The 15,483-nt window shown below is 38.0% G+C and overlaps 1 protein-coding gene across 2 annotated transcripts in view; it reads left to right on the top strand.

Moving 5' to 3' along the window:
• LOC127443748 (helix-loop-helix protein 2-like) overlaps window positions 1–15,050 on the top strand; it is a 39,991-nt gene extending 24,941 nt beyond the window's left edge. Inside the window, exons 1-2 of one of the 2 annotated variants that reach the window (XM_051702606.1) lie at window positions 12,088–12,601; window positions 13,710–15,050. In XM_051702606.1, the coding sequence (XP_051558566.1) occupies window positions 13,756–14,124 (369 nt within the window). In that variant the 5' untranslated portion in view covers window positions 12,088–12,601; window positions 13,710–13,755 and the 3' untranslated portion in view covers window positions 14,125–15,050. Of the gene's footprint in view, window positions 1–12,087; window positions 12,602–13,709 lie in introns of those variants that run through there. The other variant, XM_051702607.1, reaches the window with a different exon arrangement.
• The last annotated feature ends 433 nt before the right edge of the window (window positions 15,051–15,483 follow it).

Raw genomic sequence — 15,483 nt, 5'->3', positions numbered from 1 at the left:
TGAGGTCCGATGGACCCCAGACTTCACATGCTGGTTGTCTGGACGCCCCCAAATATCATATCTAGAGGACAGGTCTCTAGAACAAAGAGAAATTTTTCTTAGCATTTTATTCTAGAATATCCCCCACAACCCTCTTGCTCACATAGCCAGAGAAACCCTTTGTCAGACATGGCTAGGTTTAGAGCATTAAGCAGAAAAATGCCTAGAAAACATCTAGAGCTTCAGATCTCGGTGGCAGGATTGAGGGGGCACTGTACTACTACCATACTGAATTTCAAGTGCCTGTGACATTTTGACCCCTTTATTTCTAGACATCCCACTTGCAACATAAACAATGGAAAATCCATAAGCAGACCGTGGACGCTGTCCCTTTATGGGCCAATTAAGTATTAATAATGGTCCCAGGGCTGCGGACCTATGGACGCTGACACAGGGCACTGTGTCGAGACATATATGTCAATTTTGGGACGATCGGACCTTTCTAGGTGCTGTACACGAAAAGCCTATGGAAAGGAATAAGTTGCTCGAGGGATGCGCCCTGGCAGGGTGCCCAGAGGTCCAACGGACCCCAAATTTCACACAGTGGTAGCCTGATGTCCCTCGAAAGACATATCGAGAGCACGAGGCTCTAGAAAAGAGGAAAAGTCTTTTTTAGAGTTCATGCAAGATTCTCTCACACAGGCCTCTTGCACTCAAAGCTTAACAGAGTCTCTTGAATTAGATTGGAGACAACTAGGGTAGGGTTGGGATTTACACTCAGGGAGGTTCTAGAGACCCCATATGGAAAAGCCTATGGAAATGAATGGAACAAGTTGCATGTGGGATGCACTGTAGCATCGCTCCTTGAGGTCCTACGGACCTCAAATTGCACATGCTGACACATAGAGACTGTATCACCTAGATATCATATAGCGACTGTATCTGTTCCCCAAACTACCAAACACAAAACTCTCACTAAATCTTTAGAAAAAATGTGATTAAGGTCAAACTTAAAGATAAACATCATATGAAGGTAGGGCTACTAAACATTAGATCTCTTTCTACCAAAGCACTAATTGTAAATTATTACAGATCATAGTTTGGATGTGCTCTGTTTGACCAAAACCTGGCTTAAACCGGATGAATATATTTGTTTAAATTAATCTACTCCCCCAGATTATTGTTATAAACATGAACCTCATCTGAAGGGTCGAGGAGGAGGTGTTGCAACAATTTACAGTGAAGTTTTTGGTGTTACTTAGAGGACAGGATATAAGTTTAAGTCTTTTAAACTAATAATACTTACTGTGACACCGTCAGATATAAATACAAAATATGATCTTCTTTTATAAGATAATATAAATATTTAAATAATAAGTCTTCTTTTGCCCTTGCTACAGTATATAGATCACCTGGGCCTTATTCTGATTTCCTTGGTGAATTTGCTAATTTTTTATCAGATCTTTTAGTTAAGGTAGATAGAGCTTTAATTTTTGGTGACTTCAACATTCACATAGATAATGAAAATGAAACATTGGGATAAGCATTTATTGATATTCTGAACTCTCTTGGAGTCAGACAAAATGTGACAGGACCAACTCATCACCGTAATCATATGCTAGATTTAATGCTGTCATATGGAGTTAATGATACTATTGAAATTCTACCGCAGAGTGATGACATCTCAGATCATTACCTCGTCTCTTGTATGCTGCGATCAGCTAATGTTACTCAATCTACACCACGCTTTTGTCCAGGTAGAACTATTCTTTCGACCACTAAAGATAGCTTCACAAATAATCTTCCAGATCTATCTCATACACTCAATAAGCCCCAAAGTCTAGAAGAACTTGATGAAATAACAGAAAATATAAATACAGTCTTCACTAGCACTCTTGATATTGTCACCCTGCACCATGGTACAATGATCATGCTCTCAAGAGATCAGCTCGGAAAATGGAGCACAAGTGGAAGAATACAAAATTAGAGGTATTTTGCGATGCATGGAAGGATAGTGTCTGTAGCTACAGACAGGCACTAAAAGCTGCCAGGTCAGCATATTTTAGTAAACTCATAGAAAATAACCACAACAATCCTAGGTGTATATTCAGTACTGTGGCTTGGTTAGGAATAATGCCTCAACTGAACCAGATATTCCATTGCAGCACAATAGTAATGACTTCATGAATTTCTTTACTGATAAAATTGAAATAATCATAAATACAATTGGAATTATGCAATCATCTGTCACAGTACCTCAGAAAACAGTGTGTCATAATTTTCTTCACATGCAACTTCAATCCTTCACTGTCATAGGTCATGAAGAGCTAACAAAACGTATCAAAACATCAAAAGCCACAACATGTATGTTAGATCCAATACCAACTAAGCTCTTAAAAGAGGTATTCCCTGTAATCTCAGAACCTCTTCTTAATATTATTAACTCCTCACTATCCTTAGGACAAGTCCCAAGAAACTTTAAAATGGAAGTTATCAAACCGCTTATTAAGAAGCCACAACTTGATCCCGGAGACTGGCTAATTATTGACCGATTCAAATCTCCCGTTTATGTCGAAAATACTAGAAAAGTTAGTGTCCTCCCAAATATGTTCATTTCTACAGAGAAATAGTATATATGAACAATTTCAGTCAGGATTTAGGACCCATCACAGTACAGAGACTGCTCTTATCAGAGTTACAAATGACTTGCTCTTATCATCTGATCACGGCTGCATTTCACTTCTAGTGCTTTTACATTTAGTGCTGCCTTCGACATGATAGATCACAACATTCTCTTGAATAGGCTAGAGAATTATGTTGGTATTTGTGGACTTGCATTACCATGGTTTAGGTCCTATATGGCAGACTGCCACCACTTTGTCTATGTAAATGAGGAATTGTCAAACCAAACAAAAGTTAAGTATGGAGTGCCACAGGGATCAGTTTTAGAGCTCCTGCTTTTCTCCTTGTATATGCTTCCCCAATTTTCTCCAAATTAGCAGAGTGTATCAGTGAAATCAAATATTGGAAGGCCAGAAATGTCCTTCTACTCAATTCTGACAAGAGAGTGGTACTAATTATTGGAACAAAAACCTCTAAAAACAAGCCGCTAAAATATAATTTGACTCTCGATGGATGTACTATTACATCGTCTTCAACAGCAAAGAACTTAGGTGTTATATTTGATACCAATCTGTCCTTTGAAAATCAAATTACCAATATTTGTAGAACAGCATTCTTCCACCTAAGAAATATTGCTAAATTATGACACATGCTCTCTGTTGCTGATGCTGAAAAACTAATGAATGCGTTTATGACCTCAAGACTAGATTATTGTAATGCATTACTGGGAGAATCTCAAGCAAGATCAGTAAATAAACTTCAATTGGTTCAAAATGCAGCAGCCAGAGTGCTGACTACAACCAAGAAATATGATCATATTAGCCCCATTTTATCGTAATTACATTGGCTACCTGTTAAATTTCATATTAATTTTAAAATTCTTTTAACTACGTATAAAGCTTTGAATGGTCTAGCTCTGCAGTACTTAAGTGACCTTCTACCACACTATATTCCATCACGTTCATTATGATCACAAAATTCTGACCTGTTAATAGTTCCTAGAATATCAAAATCAACAAAAGGAGGTAGATCCTTTTCATATTTGGCTCCTAAACTATGGAATAGTCTCCCTAACACTGTTCGGGACACAGACAACTCTGCAATAAATTGAATGGCATCTATGCTAATATTATTCTATTTGTATCCCTGTCTCAACCTCGGGACTCCTATCCTGAGGTCACCAGAACCGGCAGGATCCAGCTCCATTCCTGCTTTGTGTTGGACTGCTAAGTGATGATGACTAAATGCAGCTGCTGCCAGCCAAACATCACTTCAGTCTATTACGATCAACTTCAGAGGATGAACTGATTCCAGCTCAAACCATAAGACATGAGATACACCATATGCCATTGCCTGAAACTTGGACTTAGGATAGACCTCACTGAAATTACCGGCAGGTTGAACTGCGATGCACCTCACTGATCTCTGCTTGCATCACCTTGGTTTAATGATGGACTACACTCTTATAATGGAATACATAGATTATCAATTAATAGCCAACAAAACTCTTCATCAGCCAACTAACAAAGGACAATGCATCTATGTGAACTTCTGCAGTTAATCCAGGATGAACTTCAAATACATTAGTCATTAATCTTACATTTCTTACAAAATCTTTGTTTAAACACTGACCATTAACACTTACTTACATTAATAATTTTAACCATGACTTCCACTATACATAATTAAGTAATATTGGCATTATATTCATGATGTTAGCCAGAGGGGAATTGACCCCCACAGTGAGCCTGGATCCTCCCAATGTTATTTTTCTCCATTAACCAACATCTTATGGAGTTTTGTGTTCCTTGCCACAGTCGCCTTTGGCTTGCTCACTGGGTTTCTAAATACAATTATTATTTGATTACTTATTTTTAAACACAATTCAAAATTGTATTTTATCAAACTACACAATGATGACTCTAAGACATTAAAGATATTACAGTTTCATTTTCTGGTAATGCATGATTTTCTGTAAAGCCGCTTTGAATCGATATGTGTTGTGAAAGGTGCTATACAAATAAAAATTACTTGACTTGACATGCCTCTGATACACACAAACACATTACATTCCCCCCATCCATCACACGTCTACCACATCTCTCCAAGTCACATCAAATCTGGACACAAGGCATAATGCGAATTGTCTTTCAACCCCCCGCCCCCAGTCTTCCTTTACCACCACAAGCTCTTTGTTTCTTTATCCTTCTTTTCTATGCCACATCTCCACATGGCCCATACTGGGACTATGAGGCAAGTCGCAGCCAGCCCTTTCCTCCCCACCCTACGTGTTGTGGCTCTAGGCCACGGCAAGTCAGCGGTACCTCTTTCATCATTTTAATCAACGCATTAGGCACGGTCGGTCACAATAACACACAGATGCCTGATCAACAAACACAGATATACCTCTGTGACCCAGGTGTGCTGATCCCTCTGGGTGATTTGGGAGTAGTGCAACACAAGTGCCATGCAACTAATCTAACTAAGCAGTGAGAGGGAGGGTGCCTCCACAGGGACCGCAGCGGAGAGGGCGAGCACCTCCAGGAGGACTGCAGCGATGGTGGGCACCTTGAGGAGGACTGCAGCGAGGGTGTGCGCCTCCAGGGGGACTCCAGCAAGGGCGGGCACCTCCAGGGGGACTGCAGAACAATTTTGACACACAACAATTGTAATGAGCAGAATAGCAACTCAGAATGCACAACATGTTGAACCTTGAGGCAGATGGGCTACAACAGCAGGTTCCACTTCTGTCAGCCAAGAACAGAAGGCTGAGGCTGCAGTGGGCACAGGTTCACCAAAACTGGACAGTTAAAGACTGGAAAAACATAGCCTGGTCTGATGAATCTAGATTTGTGCTGAGGTACACAGATGGTAAGGCCACTGCATCCTCAGCTTCCTGTTTTTGACTTCCAGAAGTGGAACCTGACGTGGTCCTCTGCTGATGTAGCCAGTCCGCCTCAAGATTCAACGTGTTGTGCATTCTGAGATTATATTCTGCTCACTACAATTGTACAGAGGGGTTATCTGAGTTACCGTACACTGTAAAAACTGATTTTTTTGTTGTTGTTGTCATTAACAATTTTTATTGATTCTACACTCAAATCAACACAAACAGCACATGAAAACACAGAATCAACTTTCAGCTAAATATACCCCCCTCCTATGCACCAGCCGACTTCCATCCCACAAGGATCACTTTCCTGCCGATCATCACACTGGTAAGGACCCAGTTTTTAATATGTGTATTCTCTAAGTTAACCCCCACCCCATCACCCAGAATACAAAGTCTGGGGCAGAACGAAATCTGAGTGACCAGGATCTCACAGACATAACTCTGAACCCTCGACCAAAACTCTTGAATCTTAGTACTATACCAAAAATATGGGCTATGTCCCCATCCTCTGATTGGCATCGCCAACAGCGCTATGTCCCCATCCTCTAATTAGCAGCGCCAACCGGCATCAATCCCTCTAAACTCAAAAGGTCCATGTACGCATGCGAGAACCCCCGTTACAACTTTGCCATCGGATTACTCAAGTCTGGTGCTTCTGCACAAATTTTGTAAGGCAAAATTACATAACAGAAAATACTTTGTAAAACAGACCCCAGCCAATAGGCAGAATAAACACAAAGAGCATATAGATTCATTCACAGAACTGACTCGAAGGTGTGTTTCTCCACAAAACAAATTCCAGTTGATATAAAGCCGTTCAGTTTCCTCGGACAGACAGACAAGTGTTCAGTGAGCCAGTTGTTATGAGTTCGGCAGATGACGTAATCATCAATGTCCCTTAAAAATATTCCACAAAAACAAACTCCAGACAACAGGAGGCATAAGCACAAAGAACGAACAGATTCAACCACAACTGTCCCGAAGGAGTGTTATTCAACAAAACAAGCTCCAGCCGCTAGGCGGAACCAGCACAAAAAATAGAACAGGCGCCCCGGTTGTGTATTGAGCGAGTCAAATTCACTCGGAGGCTGCATAAAAAAATGCGCCATGACTTACTCAGTCCGTCAACTTTATAAAAGACATCCTTGTGTAGGCATGAAGATATTTTGCAGTCGTTCTTAGTATCCATTCTCAATCTGTCCGGGAACTTCAGTGTAAAAGCGATCTTCTGTCCATGCAAAAGTTTCTTGAAGGAGTCATTCCACAAAACAAACTCCATCCATCTGTGAGCCGAGACTCTGTGAGCTCGCTCGATTTCCAGTTTATGGCCTGTTATGTTGAGCAGACTCGGGAAGAGCTCGTCCAGGAATTTCACCATATCTCTGCCCTCTTCGTGCTCAGGAATTCCAACAATTCGTATATTGTTCCTTCGATTCCTATTTTCGAGATCTTTAAATTTTTCCAAAATGGATTCCAAATCTATTTTGGCATGGGCGGATTAGCGGATAATTCCCTTTCCGATGACTCCAGATAATTGATCCGTCTCTCAACTTCTGCCACTCTTGTGACCAACTCAGAGAATTTTGTTTCCATCACCGTAAACGATCGACGTATTACAACGAGATCCTCCAAGTCAGCAACAACCTTCGTCAGCATCACCGAGATGTTGGACAGTTGACGCTGAATTTCTTCTTCCTGCGTGCCATCCAAATTGAGTCCCCGGTCTGCAGGCCAGCCGGAGGTTTCAGCTAGAACACGTAAGTGTCTTTTAATGTCTCCAGAGTCTGAGGATTTTTACTTCTTTGCCATGTTTACCTCAAAGAGAAAATGTTTAACTGGGTGTATCAAATCTCACTGAATTAAACATGAAAATAATTTTAAAACTAGCAAAGTGCACAGAGCCAGTCGCTCACACGTCTGCTTCTCGCATGGCGACACGTGACCTTCCGTAAAAACTGATTTTAAGGTTTAGTTGTATCAGTTAGCTTTTTTGAGTTGACAACTAAAATTTCATGCCAACTTAAATAAGTTTTGATTCTATTAACTTGTACTTAAGTTGGATTAACAATCGTATTTGCCATTTCAACAAACTTAACAAAGTTGACTGAAAAAGCAAAGATTTGCCAGCTCCCAGCATGCACTGCAGCATGAATAATTAATGAGGTTAGTGTTGTAGGCTTATTTTTTGTGATTTATGGACTTTATTTGTGAGGTTTTTGTTGTTTTTGTCATTAATGTTAGTTAATAGCTGTGTGGTGATGTTAATAGCTTATATTTTATTTAATGGTGTTTGTTGAGTGTGTAGGGCTTTACTGGTTGTTTAGATCAGTGTTACTATCAGAAATAATTAATAATTATTTCTGTAGTTATTAATTAATATTTAAATTAATCAATTGAATCTAACTCATTAAAACCTCATATGGGGTTCCAGTAAATGTAGTGTGCTACGTTTAGGAGCAAGTTTGGTTATTAGCAATAATTAATAATTATCAAAGATAGTTATTAATTATTAAAATCAATAGAACATTGATGAGAATCAATGTTAGCTTTTTAAATCCTTTAAATCAACAGTTATCAAAGATAATCGTTAATTGATAACATCGATGAAACATTAATTAAAATTAATACTAGCTTATTGATCATTCAAATTCAATCATCAAAGATAATTATCAATTATCAAAAATCAATAGAATATTAATAAGGTTAACATTGACGGGGCACCACCCTGATATCAGGGACTAATAACAGAATAGTAAAACAGTCTCAATATTAGATTGTTTTCTTAGGAAAATTGACATCCGAAGAATATTGATTTTCGGGAAAAAAAACAATGAATGAAGGTTTGAATCCGAGCACTGACATCCCATCAACATGACACAGGTGTATGCAAAACAAACCAAAACACTTCTCTTTGTAATATAAACAAAGTTTATTTATGCAGTAATATCAATTAATAATTAATACAATGCAGTCAATAAACTTCCGACTTACAACTACAAACTAAACAGTGATATGATTAGATATGGAAATAAAAATAATTCTATAACACATAGGGTGTGTGTATGTGACAGTGTGTGTGTGACAGTGTGTGTAAGGAGGGACGCACACAAAATAGCGGACATGACTCTCGTGGAGAGTATGTCACGCGAGACTTCCGGCCAGGGAATATGACCGCGAATGGGGGCGGAGATGGCATCTACCGGTTACCGCGTATATCCGCTTGTACGGTAGCTTAGGGACAAAGCTGGGCTTTAGCATTTAAGCTATCTACGAGCCAAAATGTGTGCCAGAATGTTTGTGAGGGGTCGCGTGCCTGTGTGTGTGTGTGTGTGTGTGTGTGTGTGTGTGTGTGTGTGTGTGTGTAATTATTACGAGAGAGAGAGAGAAGTGACAGCCCTAAAGCTGATTTCACGATTGTGGGAGAGAAAGCAGCTGTTTAGTTCATCGCTCAGAGACGCGGTGGATGGCTTGTAAACAGTTCTGCGTTATTTGACTCTTTAATGGATGAACTCAGTTGCTGTCTCACCCGCGATGGCGAAATTGCACAACAATCCAATTTGGTTGGACCACAATACAGCAAAACAAAATCGTGATAATTAATACCCTGAGTATTAATAATGAGCGGACATGGCGATCCGTAAACTGTACAAGCAAAAAACCTTGAAACACACACTATAATATTCTATGTCTGCCCAGACGTAAACCTCTTACTTGAATCGCATGAGGACACAGGTAGAATGTGTTTTCCTCCGTCCTTTAACTTTGACCCGGTTCCTTGAGGCTCGGGTGATGACGGGAGGCCGTTTCCTTGCTCTGTCGGCGGGCGGTACGGCTGTTGATTCTCGGCAGGCTGGCAGAGAACTCAGAAATGTCGACTTGATTGAAGATGGAAGAGAAATCTTTAATCTCTTCACTTCTGTAGGTAAACGGATGAAGATGCGAATTGCTCGGCGGTCTCCTTCGGATCTGTTAGAGTGTTCGGTTGAACACAGAGTAATCTCAACTCGTCCAGCGAGATGGAGACTGTATGGCTACAGTTTCAAGTCGGACATTACTTCCTTGTGCCACGAGGTTGCACCTGAGAGCAGCAAAAAGCTACGTCTATATTCGGTGAACAAAGTTGCTGGAAGTGAATTCTGGAAGCATTTCAGAGGTATTTCAACTCCTGATGATGTCATGTTTGAGGGACGTTCTGTTGTGTGCCTCATCCAATAGGAGTTGAGAGTTCGATCCTTTAGTGAGCAAGGCTTCATGGATTTGTAGTCTGTTTTGGACTCCTTTTGTTTGATTTTGGCGCGATTTTTATCAGTAAAATTTACGACATGGAATGTGTGGGGGCTGAGTTAGGTTTTACAACTTGTGTTAGGCCTGCCTTTGTCTTCTATCTGAATACATGAGGCCCAACAAGTGTCACCATTATTGAGCTTTGTAAGCTATGTGTGTCACAATATTAAAGTTAATCGAACAAAACTGCTAAATCCAAATGACTAAAAATAAACTGTTTAGTCAAGGAATTATTTAGTTATGCATTGCGCTGCTGCAACACGATTGACTGATTAGATAATCGCATGAATAAGTAGTTGTACAGGTGTACCTAATAAAGTGGTTTATATAGATGTTACAACATAGAAAAATAGCATCTTTCCACAGTTGCATTTTTTCTTCTGTGTTTTGTTCTTTGGGGCACTGGAATTGTACATAACATCTGAACCTGCCTTTCTGATTCCCCATGGTCACAGTTCCAGCAGGGACTCCTCAGCTTCAGCTGGACCTGCGAGCTACCCCCAAGTCCCCGTTTCCCACATTGTCCCATCACTCTTCATGAATGACATTTCACATTAATTCCAACAGTCATGCCCTCTGTGGATGTGCTCTAGACCTCTCTGTTATTTGAAAGAAAAGTGGACAAGAACCACACATACTTTGTTTCTGTGCACATTTGTTTAAACTCTTCTGTTCAGAACAGTTTTTATTTTTATTTTTGGCAGATAGTCAATTAAGTCATTCCAGTAATTAGGTCCCCACTACAAGTTGTGATATTCATAATGTTTAATTTCACCCGATTCACACTATTTATAATGTTACACACTGCTATGTGGCCAATCATTTAAATAATTATTTTCAATTATTGCACTAGTGTAATTTCTTCATGTCCCTAGAGCTGCACAATGCACATCAATCATCTTTGACAAAAATAAGTGCTAGCATTGGATTTTTCCCACGTACAATTAACTATTGAGTATTACATTATCTCACTAACATCTGTTCATTTGTGGTAAATGTGTCTTTTTATCACTTACAGCAGAAGTGTTTTAGTTGTCGCTTGATTTACTGACCACCCTGTTATGTCATGATACTGTGATCTTTAATTGAATGTTTTATGAAATGACATCACACACACTGGATGTGACATCAGCCATTCAGCAAAATATTTTAAGTTATTTGAAGTGTGTAACTTTTCTTGTTTTATTTATGTTTTCTTTTTTCTGTTTTTTCTTTTGTGATTTTAGACATCCCAGACAGCACACGTACATCCCCGAGATGTCTGTTTTAGATCTTTTCATCTGGAAAGCATCACAATCTAATTAACATCTGCTAAACATCTTAAAAAGATCATATTTACAAACATTCTAAATCATAAATGTCTCAAAGGCATCTGCTGAATGTCTTACTGACATCCGAGACATAGTTATTGACATAAGTCTTATAGACATTTTGCAGATGAGCAAACAACCTAAAAAATAAGTTTTCCAGATGTAAACAGACACATCAAATAGATGTCTGGGTGATGTACCTGTGCTGTCAGGAATATGTGGTCAAGCATAACATTACCACTCTGTTATGGGAAGATATAGGGAACATTAATGTAATTTTTACATTTCAATATAGAGTATTTATGTTCACAGAAATCAAATCAGCAATATTTAATATTTATGTTTACAAATATGTTTGCTAGATATCATTCACAGATGTAGTGGCTAATTTGTCCACTGAATGTCCACCCTGTTATTGACCACCCTTTTTATTTTCTACCCTGGCCCTGCCCATTTAAACAGATGGACATCTGATTTTTTCAAGTCATGAAAATAAATGACTGTTATGACTTATAAAATATTTAACATGTCCCTTTAATGATGAAACAAAGATACTTACAAAAAATATGTTTCATTTTTCAAAAGTTTGTTTCAAAGCCGAAATATCACAGAATTGTAAGAAATACCCAATTATTTGTTTGAAATTTTGAGTTTAAGACTCAATAAGTCAATCAAATGATTAAATTTATGTGTGTGTGTGTGTGTGTGATAACTGGCTATACATGCAGCATTTAGGGAGTGTTGCTCTAATTCTGTTCTTTTAATACACCTGAATTTCATTGTGTGATTATGACTAACTGCACTTCCCTTTATATTATATGAGTGACGAGTGAAATCTGTGTCACTCCTGTACACTAACAAGAAATGTGTAGCAGATTAGATTTTATTTTTTATTTTATTTTATTTATTTTTTTACCCAGCGATCTGGCATCTCTTCCTGCCCGTGGACCTTGGGGGGATGATGCGAAGGGGCGGTGTTAGACAATACCACACCAGAAATATATTTCAACCCTCCGTTATTCTAAAGAGCTTTTACAAAGAACTATCCTCTGATACCCTGATACTTTAAAGCGTCATAAAGATCAAGCGATGGAGTTCTGGCAAAATAGAAGAGAAGGCAGGATTTAACGGATATGTTTTCCGATTCAAGTGCTGTTTTTATGCTCTAGTAATCGCAATCTTGCTCAAGAGGACTGACAACATTTCAGTACTTTTCTACAATCTTATCAACACTGCCATCACTATTGTCTAGAGCCTGGGGTCACGAGGAATCACCTCCAGATTTTATGCCTGAAAGGCAGAAATTGTTCAGCATTACAATTTTGATGTTGACAGATTTTACTCACTTTGAAATCAGAGGACCCCAAAGTAAATGAAGAAATATTTACTGCAGAGGAAAGATGCTCCATGAAAGAAAACACAAAAAGACACGCGGATATAGAGGAAATAGTTAGACAGCTTGCCAAAGGACAAGATTTTTTTTTAATTATTGAGCTGCCAAGTGCATAATACGGTTTGTTGATTTTTTATTTATTTATTTATTTTTTGTAAACTGTTGAATAAAACATAGTTTATGTTAACTTGTATCTTTTAAAAATGTTTATATTTATAAATGTTTGTAATCAAAAATATTTCACATTTACCAAATTGCCTATTCGTTATGGTATATTAAACTGGTTAGATCTTTTAATTCATTAATTATTTTGAAAACTGTTCCACTTAAATGTATGAACACAACTATTTTATACACCTGTTGCTTTATAAATCTTCTTCTAAATTATACGTTTTGAAGTTAGACTGCCTAACTGTAATTCACTCGTTAGTCTATCGGGTTTTTCACTTTTTATTTTTTACCATGCACTTAGAATTTGTCGATTTTATTTAGTTACATTAGGCACGGAGATGTTGCAAATATTTCCATGTTGTTTATTATCCATTGTGAGGGAGAATTTATGCCGATATAAAAGCAAAGTTTCCACAACAGATGTTAACCTTTTGAACCACTTATTATTCTGGTTTCGTTTTGTCCTGTCAGGGAGCATGCGCCAAGCGTTACAGTGTGACAGATGGATGACTTTAATTGCAGAACGTGACTCCAAAATGATCATATTTGCACTTAACATTGGATCTAAGAACGCTTTGAAAAATATAGGCCTACTTAAGTCCCGGCAGAAATTTATTATTATTATTATTATTATTTTAGACATTACCAGTTTATTGGACATTAGTTGTCATTGAATTGCAGATGCAAACAAATGGAAATGCATCAGGTTATAAAATGCTGCCTTAAAATAGCTATACCACACAATTTGCAATGTACCCTCTGTCAAATACAGTGTTCAGTTAATTTTACGTGGGACAGTTATCACAATCGCATGTTTAAAGTTTATCTAGCCTAGAGCAAATATCTTCTTACAATACCAAGGGATTGGGCATAGAAGATAAATTTTGTCTTTGGGGCAAGATGTTTAGACATGCCAAAATGAACATGGAAACAAAGAAACGACTGACAATGAACCTTATCATGTAACTTAAAAACAAAATAACCAAGGAATATGTGTAAAACTATAATTCTTTTCATGTTTTATTCTTTGTAATTGAGAATTATTTTTGTGTTTCAGGACTTTGTCAAATTGATAACAAAGGAGAAACTGGTTAAATTATAAAATGATGCTGAGTCCAGAACAAACTGATTCAGATCTACCGTGGAGCCAGTCCGACGCTGAGACAATGTTGAACGATATCAAAGTTGACGGCATCACAGATGAGCCCATAGAGGGAGAGGGCAAGAAGAAGTCTCTGGCCCCGCAAGCCCTCAGCAGGGAAGAGAAGCGGAGGCGCAGACGCGCCACGGCTAAATACCGGTCCGCCCATGCCACACGCGAGAGAATCCGGGTTGAAGCCTTCAGTGTTGCATTTGCCGAACTGAGGAAGCTGTTGCCAACCCTTCCCCCCGACAAAAAGTTGTCTAAAATTGAAATTCTGAGACTAGCTATTTGTTATATATCATATCTAAATCATGTGTTGGATGTTTAACAGAGAACTCATTCTGCGGACATATGAGGACCATTTAAAAAACAAAACAAATATCCTTATTTTGCAGTTCGTGGTTGGCTCTCTGCATTATACCCCCATGCGAGGTGTAGTTGGAAAAGAATAAAGCCACATAACGGCTATCACCCAGCCAAGTGTTCATTAGACTTTAAACAAGTATTAGTGAATTTAATGAGAAATTATAGGGTATTGCGAAGATAATACCCCCATTAACTATAAATGGTGATTGCTCAAAGAGCTGTGAACCATTTAAAAGACTGAGGTCCCTGCTTTAGGCTATTCTTTTGATGCAGTAAGGTCGAAAGGGACTTAAAATAATTTGAATAGCCTGGGACTTAAAATAATTTGAATAGCCTATAATGTGTGTATATGGACACATCAATAGAGCATTTTTCTAACAGGAGAATGGACAGAGATAACCCGTGGCATCAGTCTGTAGAATTGTGAGGACACTTCTTGAGATTGTTGCTCAAAGACAAAATGCAGATCAGCATTAAACACTTCTCATCTAGCTGCTCTAGATGTTGTCCAATTAGCAGGAAATTACAAGCGCTACTTGACATTGTGACCTTAACCACGTGTATTTAACTATTTATTTGTTATTTATTGTTGCATTACGTTTTGATATGCTTCATTTCAATTTTTATTTATTTGTTGAAAGATAGTTGTTTAGATAAATGTACGTTGGTTGGTTGTATGTAGCTAAAAGAAAAGTTACCATGTGTAACTTTTCACATAGACTTTGTCATTCACAATGATGAGAAGAAAAAATGTAATGCATCATCTTGCACTTTTAGTGTTTATTTATTTGATATATAGGCTAGCCTATAAATGTTTTGTAATATAATTAATTATGATAATCAGCTGTTTAACCATTGAGTTTGTCATGCATTAGAACAACAACTTCATTACAACGAAATCATATATATATATATATATATATATATATATATATATATATATATATATATATATATATATATTTAATAGTCTACTGTAATGGCTTATGGATTGTATGACTTATGATAATATAGACGGGCAGTTGAAGACGCTCTTCATTGTTCAACCAAAAATGACCATATCTTACGTCTTCTTTTTCTTAGTGTTCACGTGCTGCTGTCTGAGATGTTAATATTCAGAACCGTATAGACACAAATGATACATATGTTGTTTTATAGTGTATAACATATCTGCTATCCAAAGATTTCATGACTTTTCAGGGTCGTTCCCTTTATTGCTTTATGCACATATTTTGTAGTAAAGTCAATGTGACACCTGGTTTTTATCAAATGTAATTTTCTTGTTTTTAATAAAATAGCAATGGAAAAAATTGCGACAACA

Source organism: Myxocyprinus asiaticus, chromosome 7 (assembly GCF_019703515.2).
Source record: "Myxocyprinus asiaticus isolate MX2 ecotype Aquarium Trade chromosome 7, UBuf_Myxa_2, whole genome shotgun sequence".
Classification (NCBI taxonomy): domain Eukaryota; kingdom Metazoa; phylum Chordata; class Actinopteri; order Cypriniformes; family Catostomidae; genus Myxocyprinus; species Myxocyprinus asiaticus.
The sequence above is the reverse complement of the archived record's forward strand: the minus strand, read 5'-3'. Positions and strand labels throughout refer to the sequence as shown.